Source organism: Terrapene carolina, unplaced genomic scaffold (assembly GCF_002925995.2).
Source record: "Terrapene carolina triunguis isolate 2854851 unplaced genomic scaffold, T_m_triunguis-2.0 Scaffold141, whole genome shotgun sequence".
Taxonomy (NCBI): Eukaryota; Metazoa; Chordata; order Testudines; family Emydidae; genus Terrapene; species Terrapene triunguis.
This window is the reverse complement of record NW_020664492.1, coordinates 6,884,200-6,905,254: the sequence shown is the minus strand read 5'-3', so window position 1 is coordinate 6,905,254 and position 21,055 is coordinate 6,884,200. Positions and strand designations below refer to the sequence as shown.

At 47.5% G+C, this 21,055-nt stretch overlaps 1 protein-coding gene across 1 annotated transcript in view; it reads right to left on the bottom strand.

The window, feature by feature from the left end:
- Nucleotides 1-21,055, bottom strand: part of LOC112117832 (beta-1,3-glucosyltransferase) — a 130,382-nt gene that overhangs the window by 80,851 nt on the left and 28,476 nt on the right. Inside the window, exon 3 of the mRNA XM_029911981.1 lies at nucleotides 3,695-3,804. Within this exon, the coding sequence (XP_029767841.1) occupies nucleotides 3,695-3,804 (110 nt within the window). The remainder of the gene's footprint in view (nucleotides 1-3,694; nucleotides 3,805-21,055) is intronic.

Sequence of the window (21,055 nt, the reverse complement as noted above, 5' to 3'; positions counted from 1 at the left end):
CTGTCTATAGTGCCTCCTGTAACAGCTGCATGACAGCTACAACTCCCTGGGCTACTTCCCCATGGCCTCCTCCAAACACTTTCCTTATTCTCACCACAGGACCTTCCTCCTGGTGTCTGATTACGCTTGTGCTCCTCAGTCCTCCAGCAGCACACCCTCTCACTCTCAGCTCCTTGCGCCGCTTGCTCCCAGCTCCTCACACTGTCGCACTACAAACTGAAGTGAGCTCCTTTTAAAACCCAGGTGCCCTGATTAGCCTGCCTTAATTGATTCTAGCAGCTTCTTCTTAATTGGCTCCAGGTGTCCTAATTAGCCTGCCTGCCTTAACTGGTTCTAGCAGGTTCCTGATTACTCTAGTGCAGCCCCTTCTCTGGTCACTCAGGGAACAGAAAACTACTCATCCAGTGACCAGTATATTTGCCCTCTACCAGACTCCTGTACCCCACTGGTCTGGGTCTGTCACACCCCCTATGGGGGCGCAGAGGAATGTACAGGGGGGCAAGCGGCGACAGGGCTCGGGCTGTAAACACCAGCCCAGGACACCTCAGGCCAGCCTGTATGTAGTCTCCCATTTTCACTTTGGGAAATATGATCACAGTATCTTTCAACAAAATTTAGTTAATAGTTAATATATGTTTTTATTTTTTTTCACAAAATGTAAAAACTAAAGATTCCCTGTAAAAATGCAAAGTCTATATTTTTCCACATTTTTATCACAGCAAATGGATTTCTAGGATCTCTGCTCATAACAGGCAAAGCGCTATGGCACAAATACTGTGCATTATAGAGATATATGAAGTTTGTTTTATACAATAGCATTTATACATATTAATCCCATGGATGCATGCAACACCCTGGAAAACAAAGGCAATGAAGACTGAATGAAAAGGATTTAAAATTATATTTTTGCACTCTTAAAAGCTTTGTAAACTTTATGTTCAAGTAAACTTGTGTATTAATGACACCCGAGTTCCAGAAACTTTACATCACTGCTGTTTGGTTAAGTCATTCATAATTCATTTTCATCTTTACGCTTTTTAAAAGCGACATAATGTTTACAAACGTAATGTATTAGTTGCAGAGTTTTCTGTAACCTGAAGGCTCTTATAATAAGAGCATGTTTTATATACTAGATCAACTTGATACATAGTCTCCCTGTCTTCCAAGGTAGTTTTATCAGCCCCTAGAGGCAACCAAACCACTACTACTGCTTCAAAAACTCCATTAGTAGTTCAGAGTGATTTGGTGATTTTAAAGGGGCAATATTTTTACAGGCTGTTTCAGCTGTAAAGTTAGCTATTCCCAGAAGTAGCAGTGTTTCTAAATTCCTGGGGTGAGCCAAGTCCAAATATTATAATATTGTATTTCTATTTTTATTATGCTCCACTGTATAGCTTAAAAAAACTGGTAAAGAACGTAAGAAATTTTCCTCATCACTGGGTTTTAATCATTGCTTAATATGAAAAAATATTGGAAAAAACATTTTATAGCTAAGTAATATGCATCAACTTCATTTTAACAATTAAAGCAACGCTGACATCTAGTGGTAACCTGAATGATAGTATAAAATAGGTAGGGTTAAATTTTTAAAATGTGAAGTGTAAAATAAAAAAGAAATCATACAATAATAGGAAACTTTTAGAGCGGATGCAAACAGTGCAGTGACTTTTAAAACACTGCAAGAGACATTCATTGTAGTTCAGTAAACAAAATAAATACAGATGACAGGTTTTATTTTTTCAATTTTAAAACTCACTATCTGTAAATGCTTAAGATGCATATTATCAAGGACTTAACTTCAGTATGATCTGAAGGTAATCCCCTTGAACATATTCTTTCAAATGGAGGTCTGAACTCCAAATTTCAACGCACAGAGATTTCAAAGATTTTTCCCTTCAGTGATCAATACTCACGGTCTTATTCACAATGGTTGAGGGTACTGTATTTGAAAGTGACGACAGGAAAATAGAGACACAAGGAATACAAAGAGGTTTGCTGAACTTTTTTCTGTATTTTGCTGCCTTTTTTTCCGCCCCCCTCTGTCAGGTTCTGGACATAAGTTTTCAGTTTGCTTCGTTTTCCTCACTTCCTGTCCTAAATCGTCACGTGGACTGTTAAGCAGGTGTTGTTACATCTGAAAAGTGTTGCCATTTCAATCTAGGATGAAGGGATCATTTTTCTAAAGCACTTTGGGATCCTCTTTACTTGCAAAAATAAACCCAATACTAAAAAAAACCCACTTTACTTCATTCAGATGTGAGAGTTGCTCCCAACTATAAGATTATTGCCTACTTACAGGATGTTAACCTCTCTTCCTTCCCTTGTGTAAACAAGCATGTCTATATTCCCTCTTGATGAACATATCTATGCTCCCTCTTGTTGACTTTTCTGGTTCCCGGCCAGTGACATTCTGAGGTGTCAACATTAACAAAGTTTACCAGGAATCCATTTTTAATAGCCAACACCTTGTTCCTGCCATTGGAGCTGTGCAAATATACCCATGCGAGGAGCCCACTGAAGTTAACAGGGGCTCCATGTGAGTGCGAGGACTGCAATTACAGAAATGGGGCCTGAAAAAAGGGCAGCTAGAACATATTTAATTAATATAGTATTGATCAGCTCAGGTAAATACATAATTAGGAAGCATTTCATACAAGGGCAGCAAGAATCCTAGAGATTTAGTGCACATAGCACTTTTTTTTTTTTAAACAATAACTTTTTGAATCCAGTTTACTAGAGACAAAAGTTCAGTTCAATAACCCCACCACAGTATGTTACTTCTCAATTTCATTTTAAATATAAACTTTTATTTTAAAGGTTCAAAAAATGAGGAAGAGAAATTATTTTAAGATCTTTGAACAACTATGGTTTAAAAAAATCAATTTTAGTTCTAAGCTAAGGTTCTGTGATCCAAATTTCTGACTAATGCTCATTCTAAACCAGTGATAATACATTTACGTGATAAAAACGCAGACAAAAGCTATTCAGAAGCAAATGAAGATGCATTACAAATGTTAAGTTGTGCCCCTGAAAGTGATCCTTCATATAAACTTAAACTGATGTACCTACTTCATCAGAAAAAACATAGAAAAAAAACTAAAAAAAACTTATACCATTAGACCCTATTTGTAAGCTTTTTCCATTCAACAACTTCTTTTATCATTTCAGATCAAATTCCACCTACACAAAAAGAGTTTTACATACTTTATTCACTACAGTATGTAATTCAACATGAAAATCCCACTTGGTGATCATCATCATATGCCATCAGTGATATCCTTGAGCTTAAACCATGTCCTCAGAAACTGCACAGAGAAGAGTAAACAAATATATTCTGAGGGCTTGTCTACATGGTTTGCTAGTCTGCATCAGAATGGTGTAAATTCTAGCATGCACTAGCATGTCGTGCACTAACTGAGTGACGTGGACTCTTCTAGTGTGCACTAAAATCTCCCTAATGTGCATTCATTTAAAACAGTACTATGTTAAATGTGCACAACGGAAGGGTCCACACGCGTCAGTTAGTGCACATCACAATTTACAGCTCTCTGATATAGACTAATGCACTATGTAGACAAGCCATGAGATAGGCTAACAAAATAAAATGGATTATAAAAATAGGCTCAGTAGAAAGGTAGTAAAATGTTGTACAGACATATGCAAGCAGCACGCAGTATATTTTATCTACACATACCTTTCCAAGCTCTTCAGCCTGTTTTAAAATATTGCGCTCTAAATCTTCTGCTCTTTTAGAATGAAAAGAGTTACTTTGACTCTGGATGACAAATACAATTTCTTGTAATTCTGTGAACAAGGAAATAAAAATATTTAAAGAAAACAGAATTAAAGATAAGTTCCGCACCACTGCTAAAGAGAACTTTGAGGGGGAAAAGCATGACATAAAATCATAACTGATTTATTTAATTAATAATAAAAATGCATAAACATACATACAATTGTTTTATTTTCTTAAACAGCTCCAGTTTTAACTGTTTGTTTATATGAAAGTAGAACACTAAATTTGTCATGGTATTATAGTATTGCCAACCTCAAGAGATCAAAAATCATCAGACTGGCCCCCCAAAACATGAGATTTTAAAACTCATCAAATCATGGGGTTTAGTCTGTCTTATATTAATCACATAAGCAATAATGTCATAGTAAAACTATGGAATTGATTTAGCCTTTTGCAAGAAGCAACACTTCCCTAACCTCCTCCCACTTCTCTACCAGAGACTGGACAGTACTCACTGAGCCCCACCACACATGCTCTTCTCTGCCCATCACTATGACAGATCATCCTCCTCCTCCACTCTCCTCTCCACCCCTCTCCTCCTGTGCCCCCCTTTCTCCTGTACCCCCTAAATCTATCACCTTTTCCCTGTCATTCCCACTATCTACCTTTCACCGTGTCTAAGCTGCTCCTCACAGTCCATATGTCCTGACTAGCCTGCTGAACCACAGAGTGGCAGCCATCATGCCTGAGGATATGGCTTCAGTCTCACTGAAAACAATGGGAGATGGCAGCCACTTTTATTAAGGGCAGCCTCACTTCAATTTGCAGATTGTCACTTCCCTGCAGTCTACCATCTTGCGGTCTTCAGTTCCACTGACAATAATCAGAGATGGTGGCCATTTTGAATAAGGAAAAATTAATCAGTTGGCAGCCTTTCATCTTGTTTTCATGAAACAGGTAAAAAAAACACCCCCAAAATTGATAAAAACAACAAGAGTTGGCAATACTGGTATTACATCAGGCCCCAAGCAGGTATGCCTGTAGCCACAGAATTGCTGAACAGTTTCACAATGCTGTTGGTGCACCACAGGGAATGCATTATGTACAACCACCACCTAGCTAGCACCTACAGAACTGCCCCTCTGTTGGAGGGGGTATGCATTCTAATTTTCATATCCTGCAAGATGACTAGCTTGGAGAAAATAAATATTCTTAATTTACTTTAAAAAAGGGGAAAACACACTTTTATATCACATTATCAAGACAACCTCCCAGACTATGGTGTCACTTTTAAGTCCTTCGGGATAAAGCTGCTAAGATAACCACAGAATTGCTATAAGAGGAAGGAGTGAAGATGGGAGACTAATTCCTAAAGAAAGGCGGAGAAATGGAAGGAACGACAATGAAAGAGAAAAAGAAGAGAAGTAATTTCAAGGAAAAGAAAAGATAAACTATGTGAACAAAGAGCACAGAGAAGAAAACAGCGTCAGAAAAGAAAACAGTATCAGAAAAACTTTTAACTAATGCAGTTTCAGCTCAAAATTTCTACTACTGTAATCCAAGGAAGAAATATCCAGAGGTTAAATATCTATTTATTAATCCCTCCTCCACACCAAAACACATTTGTTATTGTTAAAGTCCTAGGACTCAGAGAGTTGCGTCCTAGGGGGTAGCGGAGGATACCCTACCCCAAATTACAGGTTATATGATATGGAGACCTGTAACCCCTGCACTGGAACCAATTAAATGCCTGGTATACATGGGCAGCAGGTATCAAAGGCCGGGGGAGGCTGAGCCTCCCAAAACAGCCTTGTGTGGCCCTGCCCTTGCTCCACCCCCAGGCTCCTTCCTGCTTCCCAGCGCTCTGCAGCTCTTCCCCCATGGCCTGGGCCCTCGGCTGGGGCTAATGGGGCCAGCCTGCGGCCAGGGACTACAGGCGGCTGGAGCCAGTGCACGCACCGCCCACCCACCTGGCGCTCCAGGGCAGGAGGCGCTGGGGACTGTGCTGCCTGCCTGGCACTCTGGGGCTGGAGGTGCTAGGCTCCGGCAGGGGCAGGGCCTCAGGCACAAGGGACGGGGCGGGGGCTAGCCTCCCTGAGCCTGCGGTTCACCTGCCGCCCATGCTGGTATGGGAAAGTATGGGTGATAAGCAGGTAGCGACCCTCCCCTGTGTTAAAGTTTAAGAAAAGTTGTGGCCTGCCGCTTAATTCCATATATGTGTCTGTCCTCATTTTGCCACTGTGTCCACATCAATGTTAGTTCTTTTCATACTTGCCTCCATCCATGACTCTGAGACCACCTCCGTGACTCATTAAATGTGCAATCCTAACTCACTCCATGTCGGGCTTTGACAAGTTTGTGCTCCTGGTGTAGTGGAAGGCATAACTATGTTTGGGGCCAGAACAAGCTTTCAAGTTTCACAGAGCTCTTCCCGTCTGGGGATGGTAACCGGAGCGTCTAAGCTAAATACAAGTTGGGACAAATTGTTACCCATAAGGGGTTCAGGCATACTTGTCTCTCATATCCTGGGACCAACACAGCTACAACAACACTGCAAACAACTAATAAAAAACGGTTACTCACCTTTGTAACTGTTGTTCTTCGAGATGTGATGCTCATATCCATTCCAACGCGTGCACGATCGTCGGAAAAATTTTCTACCCTAGCAACACCCGATGGGTCGGCTGTGGAGCCCTCTGGAGTGGCGCCTTCATGGCGCTGGATATATACCCCAGCCGACCCAGCGACCCCTCAGTTCCTTCTTGCCGGCTACTCCGACAGTGGGGAAGGAGGGCGGGTTTGGAATGGATATGAGCAACACATCTCGAAGAACAACAGTTACAAAGGTGAGTAACCGTTTTTTCTTCTTCGAGTGCTTGCTCATATCGATTCCAATTAGGTGACTCCCAAGCCTTACCTAGGCGGTGGGGTCGGAGTGAGACATTGCTGTGTGCAAAACCACTGATCCGAATGCAGCATCGTCTCTGGACTGCTGTACCAGCGCATAGTGAGCGGCGAAGGTGTGGACCGATGACCAAACCACGGCTCTACAAATGTCCTGGATCGGGACATGAGCCAGGAAGGCAGTTGAGGAGGCTTGGGCCCTCGTGGAGTGGGCGGTGAGGCGCGGCGTCGGGACACCGGCCAGGTCGTAGCAAGCACGAATACAGGACGTGATCCAAGAGGAGAGACGCTGTGAGGAGACCGGTAAGCCTTTCATCCGGTCGGCCACTGCAACGAAGAGTTGTGTCGTCTTCCTAAACGGCTTTGTACGCTCAATATAGAAAGCCAGGGCCCTGCGTATGTCCAAGGAATGCATACGCTCGTCTTGACGGGTAGCGTGCGGCTTAGGATGGAAGACCGGGAGAAATATATCCTGGTTCACATGAAAAGCTGAAACTACCTTGGGGAGAAAGGCAGGGTGGGGGTGAAGCTGCACCTTGTCTTTATGGAAAACTGTGTATGGAGGCTCCGACGTGAACGCCCTGATTTCAGAAACACGCCTTGCTGAAGTGATGGCTACAAGGAAGGCTGTCTTCCAAGATAGGTACAGGAGTGAGCAAGTAGCCAATGGCTCGAATGGGGGCCCTGTGAGCTTGGAAAGAACCAGGTTGAGATCCCACGCCGGAACGGGTTGTCGTTGCTGTGGATACAGTCGTTCTAAGCCCTTGAGGAATCTGACGACCATCGGGTTAGAGAAGACCAAGGAAGCGAGTTCTCCTGGGTGGAAAGCCGATATAGCGGCCAGGTGAACCCTGATTGAAGATATCGCCAAGCCCTGCTGCTTAAGGGATAGGAGATATTCGAGTATAAAAGGAATAGACGCCTGCAAGGGGGGCGTGGCCCGCTGCTCGCACCAACAGGAGAACCATTTCCACTTGGCTAAGTAAGTGGTCTGTGTAGCGGGCTTTCTACTTCCCAGCAGAATCTGTTGCACGGGATGTGAGCATTGTAGCTCTGTCCAATTCAGCCATGGAGCATTCACGCCGTGAGGTGGAGCGATTGCAGGTCGGGGTGACAGAGTCGGCCGTGGTCCTGAGAGATCAGATCTGGGCACACGGGAAGCATGATTGGAGTTTGAACAGATAGCTCCAGAAGCGTGGTGTACCAGTGCTGCCTTGGCCAAGCTGGAGCGACTGGAATCATATGTGCCTGGTCTCTGCGTAGCTTGAGTAGTACCCTGTGGACCAGTGGGAATGCAGGAAAAGCGTAGAACAGCTGGTCTTTCCACGTCAGAAGGAAAGCGTCCGACAGGGAGCCCGGAGATCGCCCTTGTAGGGAGCAGAACGCATGGCACTTCCTGTTGGCTCGCGATGCGAACAGGTCAACCTGGGGAAATCCCCACCTCTGGAAGATGGAATAGATTATATCTGGACGCATCGACCACTCGTGCGTCTGGAAGGATCTGCTGAGACGGTCCGCTAGAGTGTTCTGGACTCCAGGGAGGAGCGATGCCGTGAGATGTATCGAGTGGGCAATGCAGAACTCCCACAGGCGAATGGCCTCTTGGCATAGGAGAGACGACCGGGCTCCTCCTTGCTTGTTGATGTACAACATGGCCGTGGTGTTGTCTGTGAGGACTGACACGCAACGGTCATGTAGGAGACCGAGAAATGCCTGACAGGCTAGGCGCACCGCCATCAGCTCTCGAACGTTGATGTGCAGAGCTAGTTGGGGTGCGGTCCACAGGCCCTGGGTATGGTGGTCCCCGAGGTGAGCGCCCCAACCTAGAGACGAAGCGTCTGTGACCAGGTGCAGGGAGGGTTGTGGGGCGTGAAATGGCACTCCTGCGGAAACCGCCTTGTGATCCAGCCACCAGGTGAGAGAGGTCAAGACCGAGTCTGGAACCGTGACCACCATGCTCAGGTTGTCCCGATAAGGATGGTACACCGACGATACCCAGGCCTGAAGTGGGCGAAGCCGAAGTCTGGCATGTCTGGTTACGTAAGTGCAAGAGGCTGTGTGTCCCAACAGGCCGAGGCACGTTCTTATTGTGGTGATCGGGAAGACCTGGAGTCCGTGGATGATGTTTGTGATGGTGTGAAACCGAGTGTCTGGAAGAAGAGCTCGGGCGAGTCTGGAGTCTAAGACTGCCCCGATAAAAACTATTTTCTGGGTTGGATCCAGAGTGGACTTCTCTTTGTTGAGTAGAATGCCTAACTCATGGAATGTTTGCAGTATTATCTGGACGTGAGCTTGAACTTGCTCCCTGGTGCGGCCGCGCACCAGCCAGTCGTCTAGATACGGGAACACCTGTATCCTCTGTCGACGAAGGTATGCTGCCACGACAGCCATACATTTTGTGAACACTCTCAGAGCCGCGGACAAGCCGAAGGGAAGGACGGCAAATTGGTAGTGCACCTTGTTTTACTACAAATCGAAGGAAGCGCCTGTGTGGGGGATAGATTGCTATATGAAAATATGCGTCCTTCATATCGAGGGCGGCGAACCAGTCTCCAGAATCCAGGGAGGGGATGATGGTCCCCAAGGAGACCATGCGGAACTTCAACTTTACTATGAATTTGTTGAGTCCGCGTAAGTCTAAAATGGGTTGCAGACCCCCTTTTGACTTGGGGATCAGGAAGTAGCGGGAGTAGAACCCCCAGCCCCTTAACTCTGGGGGCACCTTCTCTATGGCCCCCATAGAGAGGAGGCCAAAAACCTCCTGCGTAAGGAGATGCTCGTGAGAAGGGTCCCTGAAGAGGGACGGGGGGGTGGGTGGGAGGGGGAGAACGAAGAGAACTGGAGAGCGTATCCCCTCTCCACCGTGCGAAGGACCCAATGGTCCAAGGTTATAAGGGACCAAGCACGGTAGAAACGGGAGAGGCGATCCCGAAAGGAAGGAGATGGATCCTGGGTAGTGGCTGGGGCGCCGTCCTCAAGCGCACCTTCAAAAGTTTTGTCTAGGACCTGAAGGTGGCCTAGGCGGGCCCTGGTTCTGACCGGGTTGAGGGGCGGTCGAGCCTTCGTCTACCACCTCGGCCCCGCCTTCTGGCAAAGTCCTGTCTCGGACGAGGCGGGGGAGGGTAGAACCTTTGCGGCTGGGGCCTAAAGGGTCTGCGCTGGGGCCCTGGGACATGCATCCCCAGGGAGCGCATAATGGTTCTCGAGTCCTTGAGGCTCTGCAATCGAGAGTCCGTCTTGTCCGAGAACAGCCCTCGGCCCTCGAACGGTAAATCCTGCAGGGTCTGCTGCAGTTCTGGCGACAAGCCCGAAACCTGGAGCCAGGAGATGCATCGCATGGCTATGCCCGATGCTAGTGTCCTGGCGGCAGAGTCCGCTATGTCCAAGGAGGCTTGTAAGGAGGTCCTAGCCACCTTCTTACCCTCCTCCACTAAGGCCCCGAACTCCTCCCTTGAGTCCTGGGGAACCAACTCTTTGAATTTACCCATGGAGTTCCATGAGTTGTAACTAGCAGCTCAAGAGCGCCTGTTGGTTCGCGTCTCTGAGCTGCAGACCGCCCACCGAGTACACTTTACGCCCGAACAAATCAAAGCGTTTAGCGTCCTTCGATTTGGGCGCTGCCGCCTGTTGGCCATGAAGCTCTCTTGTGTTCACCGAGGACACGACCAGTGAACACGGTGGAGGGTGCGTATATAAGTACTCATAGTCCTTGGAGGGGACGAAGTACTTTCTTTCTACCACTCTGGCTGTGGGTGGGATGGAGGCAGGGGTTTGCCATATGGTAGTGGCATTAGCCTGAATCGTCCGAATCAGTGGTAATGCCACCCGGGATGGGGCATCAGCCGACAGGATGCTCACCACCGGGTCCTGCACCTCTACTATCTCCTCCGCCTGGAGGTCCATATTACGTGCCACCCTACATAATAGGTCCTGGTGGGCACGAAGATCTATTGGGGGCGGGCCCGAGGCTGTTGTGCCCGCCACCGCCTCATCTGGGGAAGATGAGGAGGATACCTCCGGGGTCAAGGGGTCCAAAGGAGGGTCCGGCTCTAAAGGTCCCTGAAGCGGAGGATCTCTTGCCCCGGGGTCTAGGGCCTGAGGTGTAGGCACGGGAGCCTCCATGCCCCCTGGGGGGAGGACGGGAGATGGTGGCCTCCAGGACTCTGGGCTCGGAGCATACCGAGCGAGAGGCTGATGGAGGAGCCCCTTGCGCTTGGTGATACGCCCAGGGAGTCCAGAAAGACCAATGCGTAGGGTCCTGCGCAGGGTCCTCTGCCCCCTCCTGCCAGTGACCCAAGTCAGCGGCAGCCTGACCCTGAGGAGGGTATGCTGATCGGGAAGCCCCGTCGGAGGAGCAAGACACTGATCTCGAGGGCCAGGGTGGTGCCAAACGCGTCTGCATGGGCTCGGTACGATACGGTGCCGATCGGTGCCGGTCCTCAGGCGAGCGGTCCCTGCGCGGTGCCGGTGAGCGGTACCGTGATCAAGATCGGTGCCGCTGGCCATGTCGGTGCCGAGATCCAGATCTGGACCGAGACGAAGACGACTGCCTGTAGACGTGGTGCCGGGAGCGGCCCCTCGAACTAGAGCGGCGCTCATACCGGTGCCGAGAACTACGTCGCGACTCCGATCGGTACCGATGATCCTGACGGTGCCGAGACATAGATCGGTGCCGTGAAGATGACCTAGGCCGCGAGTACGACCGGTGCCGGGGCGAAAGTCGGTGCCGGGACTGCGAGCAGCGTCGGGACCTGCTCCGAGACCGGATAAGCTAGGGAGAGTGGAGAACAGCTATGCCGCGCTCCACAATTCCAACGACCGTCAGGGGCGGTAAGAAGGAACTGAGGGGGCGCTGGGTCGGCTGGGGTATATATCCAGCGCCATGAAGGCGCCACTCCAAGGGGCTCCACAGCCGACCCACCGGGTGTTGCTAGGGTAGAAAATTTCTCCGATGATCGTGCACGCGGCGCGTGCACACCTAATTGGAATCGATATGAGCAAGCACTCGAAGAAGAACTATAGTTATCCCCTGATGTCCTCCATTTCTCCCTCACAGCCTTATTTTGCCTCCAGGCCCACCGCACACACATACAAAAAAAAATAGTGACTTCTTGAAAAGAATCTGCAGTGAAAGGTTATGAATATAAATTATTTGCTATCTAAAAGCATACATTTTCAGTGCACAGATTTACACAACTTCCATTGATGTTAATGGGAGTCACAAGGCTAAATCTGTATGTATACCTCTGAAAATATATCCCTAGAGATGAATAATGAAAATTAAATAGCTTTATACAATTACTAATTTAGTAGTAGATTTATAGATATGGCAGTGTCTGAACTAGACAGTTTTACTTGTGGTATGTTTAGCAGCAAATGGGGATGTACTGGAGAAGAACGCTCCCTAGGATGAATCCAATATCCACTTTGCTGTTTGTGCACTGGAGACTTCCTTGGAAGTATCCTTTACTAGAGTAAGCAAATGCATAGAAAAACCCATTTAAAGGAATAAAGAAATACATTTGTTTAAAAAAAATTCAATGCACATTTTTATATAAAAACATAAAACAAAACACTTCATGATTAATACTCAGCAGATCTATTAGTATTTTAGAAGGCCCCCTTCTCCTCCTGACTTGATAAGAACTATTTCACTGCTTGAGAAATAATTGGTTTACTACCATGTCACTTTTCCTTCTCTTGTTCTTTTTATGTATCTTTTTTGTTTTCCCTCAGACATAAAAACTATCATTCACCACCTTAAATTTACAAGAATCCTGTTTCTTACTGTTGGTAAGAAAATTATCTTCCCCGTAGCAACTTAATAAAAATCATATTATGCAAGCCTTCTTACAAAAGCAAAGTGTTGTGCTCAGTTTTGCTTGAGATGTAATTGCTCACGTGTCTGAACAATAACTATTTTACTGTGATTATTTGTATTGCCAATCAGGAATTGGGGCACCATTGTGCGAGGCACTGTACACTCCTAACAAAAAGGCTATTCCTGTTCCAAAGAGTTTACATTCTAAGTAGGAGCTCATTACTGAAAAGCTTTACTACATCTAGCACTGTCCTCAGAATTATCACTGCAATGCCCCAGGCACTGCCATACCAGAACAGACCAATGACCCTGCAGTCCGGTACCCTATCTTTGAGAGCTGTCAATACCTGTGCTTCAGAGGATGCTGCAAAGTCACTTAAAATATTCTGTGCAATAATAAAATATAAGAGTAACAATTCTTCCTGACCCCTATTAGCATCAATATCTCAACAGATCTCATAGCTAAGCAGAGTTGAGGTTAGGTAGGTACTTGGAAATGCCTTTAGTAATGCATGCTTTAGAAAACCCAAATGTCCATTCAGTAAAGTGACACTTTCTTTTGAATCAGTATTGAACAAGTGCTTACACATGATGGTGGGGGGGGAATGATACCAAAAGAGGCATCTTTCACATGAGAAAAAAATAGGTCCTTACTGCAATTAAAAGTCCAACAGTAATTTTTACAACAGGTAGGAATGCAAGTGTCCTCTAATCTAGGTAATTAGATTACCTGCACTCTAAAACAGGGTTTATCAACATGTGGGTCACGACCCAAAATTGGGTCACCAGAATGTTTCAAAGAGATGCACAGCATCTCCTGTCCCATGGGCTGGCTGGGCTTGCCACCCCACTCCAGGCACTGCAACCTCTGGGATCACAGCACCACTCAGGTTTAGCCTAGCGGTCATGACGACGGGAGACCGGATAGACCAAATTTGAGTGAGGGGCACTGCAATCCCATGAGCCAGATCACAACTCCACTCACACAAATTTTGTCCAGTCAGGAGGACGGGGCCAAACCTGAGTGGCACTGCAACCCCAGAGGTTACAACCCCTGGAGCAGAGAGTCAAGCCCAGACAGCCCCACAGCACAGGAGCTTCAGGAGCTGCCATTGTGGGGTGAGTGCTGGACAGGAGCCAACACCCCCACTCCCCCGGGGACAGGATCCAACTGAAACCACCCCAGGGCCTCCACCCTCAGACAATTTACTGGGTCGCAAGAGGCCATAAACATTTACAAATGGGTCCTGAGCCCAAAAAAGGTTGAGAACCACTGCTCTAAAACTAGACCTGAAGTTGGTTTTGAACAGCTGTATATAGTGCTGTGTACTGTAAGCTCCCATAAGTCAAACAGGAGATGAATCTACCTCAATGGCTGGAGAAGAGAATAATACATTAATAAATATGTTGGGTAAAGTGTATTGGGATTTTACTGGATGAAAAGTGGAATATAAATGTATGATTCATCACTCCAGCTGGATATCAGCTCATACCCTGCAGCATGAGGATTAAGAGAGTTAGTGTAACTGCAGACGTTATTCTCATAAATATAAATGTCTACTTCTCTTCTATTTTTGTCTGCAGTGTTGTGGTAGCAATGCTGGTCCCAGAATCAGAGACACAAGGTAGATGAGGTAATACACCTCTACCTCGATATAACGCTGTCCTCGGGAGCCAAAAAATCTTACCGCGTTATATCGAACTTGCTTTGATCCGCCGGAGTGCGCAGCCCCTCCACCCCGGAGCACTGCTTTACCGCGTTATATCAGAATTCGTGTTATATCGGGTCGCGTTATATCGGGGTAGAGGTGTATATTTTATTGGACCAACTTTCTAATCTCGCAAAGCTATTTGCCTCAATATAGTAAAAGCTGTTTTATCCAGCTTTTGGGGAAATGGGGGGTGCCGGTAAGTGAAAAATGCCAGTTAACTAGGAGGGAGGGAGTTTGGGTGCAGGAGGGGGCTCGGGGCAGTGGGTGTGAGTGCAGGGTGCCGGATCCGGGGGGCGCTCACCTTGGGCGGCTCCCCACAAGAGGCAACCTGTCCTGGCTGCTTCTAGGCAGAGGCGCAGCAGGCAGCTCCACGCACTGTGCCCGCCCTGAGCACTAGCTCCGGAGCTCCCATGGGTTGGGAACCGCAGCCAACGGGAGCTGCGGGAGTGGTGCTTGCAGGTGGAGGCAGCACGCAGAGCCACCTGCCGCATCTCCGCCTAGAAGCATGGGAACACTCTCCGGAGCAAGGGAATTGGTCCATGGGATCTGCGCCAAGAGGATGATCGGTGGGAGGGTGAATTGTGCCGGTAGTATGGAGATCAGCATCTCCATCTAGGACAATGGCTCTCAAACTGGGGGTTGTGACCCTCAGGGGGTTGCAAGGTTATTATATGGGAGGATGGGAGCTGTCACCCTCCACCCAAAATCCCGCTTCGCCTCCAGCATTTATAGTAGTGTTAAATATATTTTTTATGCTTTTAGTTTATAAGGAGGGGGTCACACACAGAGGCTTGCTGTGTGAAAGGGGTCACCAATACGAAAGTTTGAGAACCGCTCTCTAGACGATCCGCGTTGAGATGGCAGGGACCGCGATCGCGGTGCCCGTGGCGGAGGACAAGCCCCAGAGTATCTGGACTGCAACTCTGGAGATCTGCGGTGTGAAAGTGGAGAGCGCTGCTTCGTTTCGGGGATCAGCAGCACTTCACTGCTCGCTGAAGCGTCTTAGCAGCTGGCTTGCCCTTGTGGGAAGCCTTTGCCGATTCATGCGGCATGTGCTGCATTGGCGGCGTGGGCGGAGGCCTCTGCTCTGTCGGCGCCGGGGGAGCTGGGGAAGGCGTCGGTGCCATCTGGGGTTTAGGTCCCATACCACTACCTGGAGTCAGTGGTGGACCTTTGAAGGGGCTAAGGGGCCCAACCGGGGAGGCACGAATACGTGGCTCCAGAGTGGCTAGGCAGCCCAAAGCGGGTCCCTTGCCCAATGACCCATGGCCCTTCTTGCCTGGTGCCAGGGAGCCGTGCTATCTCGCCTTCTTTTTGGGCACCGGTGATGGGGAACGGTGCCGGGCGGAGCCCTGTGCCGGTGGCGCACTGAGGCCAAGGTACTCGGCGAGTCCTGGCGGGACGGCATGGAAGCCGGACAAAGAGCTGACTCCATGAGGAGAGCCCGTAAATGAATATCCTGCTCTGAGTCCGGGGCCAAAAGTTTTTACAAATACAGCACTTATCTCTCACGTGTGATTCCCCCAAGCACTTGAGGCAGCTGCTATGGGAGTCACTTACAGGCATAGGCCTGTTACAGTCTGCGCAGGGCTTAAACCCGGGAGACTGGGGCATGCCCCACCTGGGACGAAGTCCCCGCTGGGACTCTAACTTTTAACTACTAACTACACTTAACAACTACTTAATACTAATTACTATAAACAAACTATTTACAAGGGTCGAAGTCAGTAAAAACAAAAAACCACTAGCCCTGGCTATGCAAGGAAAGGTGCTCCGACTAACTACCATGGGCGGTAAGAAGGAACTGAGAGGCCGTAGGGCCAGCGGCGCCTGATATACCGACGCGTGAGTGTGGCACTCAAGGGGGCGCTACTGCCGACCCTATGGATACCACTAAGGCAAAAATCTCCGATGACCACGCACACACCTAGAATGGAATTGACGTGAACAAGCACTCGAAGAACTCTATTTTCCATAAAATTCATATAAACAAAAAATCCTCAAATCAGCCCTAAATTTGCAACTGCAAACCTGAAATTCTCAACCACAATGAACATGCTTCTGAAAGCCATCTCTCCCATTCTTTATTCTAAAGACAGTATTTTATATACCTAATTCCTCGCATTCAACTAATTCTTGGCTGAGTAGTTGGCAATTTGGTATTAAGCATTTTTGCCCAGGATACTGGGTCAGTACCCCTTGCATGCATATTGAGTAAAAATGAATTTGGTAAAAGTCTATTATTACTGGGGTAAGTAGATTGGCCACTACGGCAAGGTATCTGTTTAAGGATTGATCCAAGGAGATAAAATACAGACCCTAAGAAATCAATTTTAGTAATGGGAATATCAGAGACTCACAATGAGGGCTCAACTGAGACCACTTTGCATACAGCCACAGACTGTCTGAGCAGGTTCAAAGTGAATGGACCCATGTTTAGGAGGGAGGATAGTTCCTATGCAGCATTATGTGAGCTATCAGTTGTTGTGGAACCCTTGCAAGTTCCGGGGAGATAGCAATGGTAGATGGTGTGGAAAATAGTACCTTATAGAAGCCAGATGCTATTGCCCCCAGCTTCACCTAATGAGTTTCTTAAGAAAATGACATCGTTCTTAGATAAAGAGGAAAATGGTGCAGTCCCCGCCTGATTGGCCCCCTCTAGAAAACGAAACATATTTTCAGGGGCTGTGGTTGCATTGCCTGGGGAAGAAGGATTTGAACACTGGTTGGAACATACTACCAAAATGCTACAGAGATGGCAGGTACCAGATGCTGAAAAGCGAAAGCATCTTGGGGGTCCCGCATTATATGTGGTGCACTTGTTGAATATCAACAGACCTAATTTTAATGTAGTTGACTGTCTGAGAGCTCAGTTGTACTTTTGAGGGAATGGAAGGTGCTGAGGACCTCTATTTTTAAGGTCCGTAATACCAACCATCAAAGGAGCGAGTCTCAGCTTATATACAGAGGCTGGAAAAAATGTTACAGTGAGCCCTGGGGAAGGGAGCAGTGTCTCCTGAGCAAATGGACCATAGTAGGCTATCCCAAATTTTAAAGAAGTACATTATATAATGAGCTGATCCTACCCAAACTTCAACTCAGGGAGCAGCAAGAGTCTCCTTCTGGCTACACTCAGCTGATCAAGGATATCCAAGAGGAAGAGTAATGACAAACTGCCTCCTCCAGCTGCCCCATTTCCCACCATCCCCCGGCTCCGCTGCTTCCCCCCTATTGCCCCTAGGTCCCTTCTGCAGTCTCACACACCAGGGTCACCCTGTTCCTTGCCTCTTGACCACAGTGCCTGGTAATGCCAGCCCTGCTGAAGCCCAGAGCAGGAGCCCCTCGGCTAGACTGGGTGGAAGGGGGGGCGGCTGAAGCCCGGAGCCTGCTGCCAGAGCCCCAAGGCTGAAGAAGGGGTGGGGGGAGCTGAAGCTCACCCCTGGAGTCCCACAACTGAAGCCCGGGGGGGGGCGCAAGATAGGGTGAAGGCCACCGCTGGAGCCTCTGGCTGAACCAGAGGAGGGGGGCTGAAGCCCACCCCTGGAGTCCCGTGGCTAAAGGTGGGAGGGGCCTGAACCCCTCCCCTGGAGCCTTTGGGCACTGCAGGGAGGGGCCACTGCTTTGCCCTCTTCCCCATCTCTGCCCAGGAGGCGGTCATGGCCACAGGAAAATGCCATGGTGGCCACATGCGGCCACGGTGGTCACATTTTAGAAACACTGGATTAAGGGGAGGTACTCCAGACCCATAGAACAGAAACATGACAATCCCTTGGAGCCTTTTGAAGACAGATGGGACGAGAAATGTGAAAAAGCCTTCAGTTTGCTTATTGTTTAACCCATGCTCCAGTCCTCATATTTGCTGACCTAAATAAACATTTTATCTTACACATAAATGCCTGCTTGGAAGGTTTGAGAGCAGTCATGTACCAGGAAAGTGAGAGCAAACAGAAACCTGTGACCTTTGCGAGTCATGGACTCTCTGATAGAGAGACTTGCTATCCTATCCACAAGTTAAGTATTTCTGGCCTTTAAATGGCCTGTCACAGAAAAAAATTGTGATTATCTATATGAGGCTCAATTTCAGGTATGGAGTGACAACAATCCCTTGATATAAAAATAAGTGCTAAACTGGATGCTACAGGAAAAGATGCATAGCCATATTGGCTTGTTACGAGTTCAGCCACCAAAACGAATCAGGGAGAAGTAACAGATACAAGCACATTATCATGGAACCCACGAACTCCTGAGATAAGTGTGATCCCCCTCCGATGGTGTGAGGGCTATTTGCAATACAAAGTGGTCAGGACCATTTTCTTAAGGATGTATAGCAGAAAATCTAGGTCTGCCTCCTGAAAGCGTGCCATCAGCCTTTGTGAACTACATGGCATTGGAACAATCTCCTTTGCCTAGTCTAAACGCTGATTGGCAAGAAGCTCAAATGCAGGATAACGACATCTGTGACATCCTACTGACTAAAAAGAGAGGACAAACTCCAGACCACATTGTTCCAGCCACAGTATGGCTAAACTTCTATTAAGGGAATGGCAGAAGTAAAAACTGATTAATGGGATAGGACACTAAATAACCACAGACCTTTTACAAAAATGACTAGTGTTACCAGAAGAGTACAGAGCACTAGCTATGAGAGCACTGCACAATGACTTCCGACATTTAGGACTTGAGAAAACCTTGAACCTTGTACGAAGCAGATTTTATTTGCCCTGAATGGTGGATGACCTTCATAGGAAATGGGATCATGTGCCCAGTGTATACAGAGGAAAACCTTACCCACCACAGTGGCATACCTGGAAAATATCACCAGCAGCAACCCACTGGAGCTAGCATGCATTGATTTTCTGTCTCTGGAAATGGACCTAAAGAATGTTGCGAACACCTTGGTCATGACACACCATTTTACATAATATGCACAAGCCTGTCCAATCAGGGATCAGAAGGCTACTACAGTGGCCATAGTGTTATGGAAAAAATATTTTTCGTGTATGGCTTCCCAGCTCAGATACTTTCTGACCAAGGACAGGATTTTGCAAGTCACTTTTTAAAGGTAAGAACCACTGCTCTAGACTACTCGGATGTGGGGTCAGGGATCCAACTCCAGTCCTTGATAAGTGATCCTGGCCCAACTCTGAGTCTTCAAAGTGCTTTGCTCAGTTATATAAAAGGCAATGAGCACAGGCAGTCTAATGGGCTTAATCTTGATGCAAAGAGGTTTGTGCCAGCATCTGTTTCATCTGAGCCCTCAGTTGAACAGACTCTGAATGTTGGACCTGACCACTTGGAGGAAGACATGGTTACTCACCCTGTGCAGTAACTGGTTGTTCAAGATGTGTGTCCTTATGGGTGCTCTACTACAGGTGCGTTGTGCCCCCTGTACCTTTGATCAGAGATTTCTCATGAACACCCAGGGATGTTCATACCAGCAAGCTGGTGGTTGTGGTCATCTCTCACGAGTGATACCAATCTCCTCAGAGATGTCCGGAAAAGAGACTTTATAGGAATGGAGAGTATAGCCTTGCACAGATATTTAGGAGACCAAGGCAAGATCTTCATCAGATTCCTCCTCTTCCTAATCACTCTAGTGGTGGAGCACCAGAAGAAACATGAGGTGAAACAGTCGGTACCAGGCAAATGTCCAAAGATTGGAAGTCCTTGGTACCAGGAGTACATTGGAGCCAAGCAAAGGTGAGTCGGGCGTCTCAGATACAGCAAGGTTTCAGAGAAAGCGAAACTCCTGCAGTAACAAGTGTGTTGTTGGTACCGTGTCTATGGCATGCGCCAAAGAGATAGTGGCTGAGGGAGTTGACAGTACCATGGATCTCGACTATTCCAAGGGGAGTCCAGTCAGAGCCCGAATGGGCTTCTTCAGGACCAAGTGAGAAGAGGTAGAGCTTTTTTTGCTGCCTCACTTCACTGACAGTACCAATGACCTCTCAGAGCCAAAGACTTTACAGTCTTTGGGCTCGACAGTGCCCTCAGTACCTGAAGAACCAGCAACCTCATGGGTACCAGGTCAGAGAGCAATGGGTGCAGAAGTGGCTGGAGTCATCAGAGACCACAACTTCTTTGGAGTAGATTCCCTACCTGGAGCACTCAAGGGACGGTCTTTGGGGGACTTACTGGAGGAAGAATGGGTCTTCCTCTTAGATGCCCCCGAAGAGTGCAGTTCGTAGACAGTGGACTTACTCAGAGACTGGAGTAGAGGGCCAGGGTCAGAGGCTGGGTGCAGCAAACTCCCCATCATGAGGAGTCAAAATTTGATCTCCCTGTTTTTTCTGGCTCTAGATTTTAATGCCAGACAGAAGTTTCACTTTTGGGAAATATGAGATTCCCCGAGGCAACAGGTGCACTGGGAGTGTTTGTCATTCACCAGGATTGCCTCCCAGTACAACAGGAAACATTCAAAACTGGGCAAACCAGGCAGTAGTTTTCTCCCCTCCTGGGAGTTTTGTCTAAAAAGGTATTAAGAAGAAAGCTATATACTTTTTTTTTCAAATTAGGTTGTTGGGTTTTTTCAAATCTACTACAGCTAAAGCTGCTACTAAGTGCTAAGTACTAAATACTACTAAAAACAACTATAACCACTAAAAGAGCTAAGGGGACAGAGTTAATGTTACACTCAATACAGACAACTGCTAAAGCTCCATCTCAGGCCAAGGTGGTTGAGAGGGAACTAAGGCCAGTTCACCCATATAGTGCTATATAACAACAGCACAGAGCATGAGACTGAGTAACATGCATGCACAGGCCGAACGAATGCTGCTATGAGAAATCTCCAATCAAAGGAGCAGGGGGTGCAAGCACACCGAGAGTGGAGCACCCACAGAGACATTACTTGAACAAGGAGCGAAGGATCCCAATAACTTA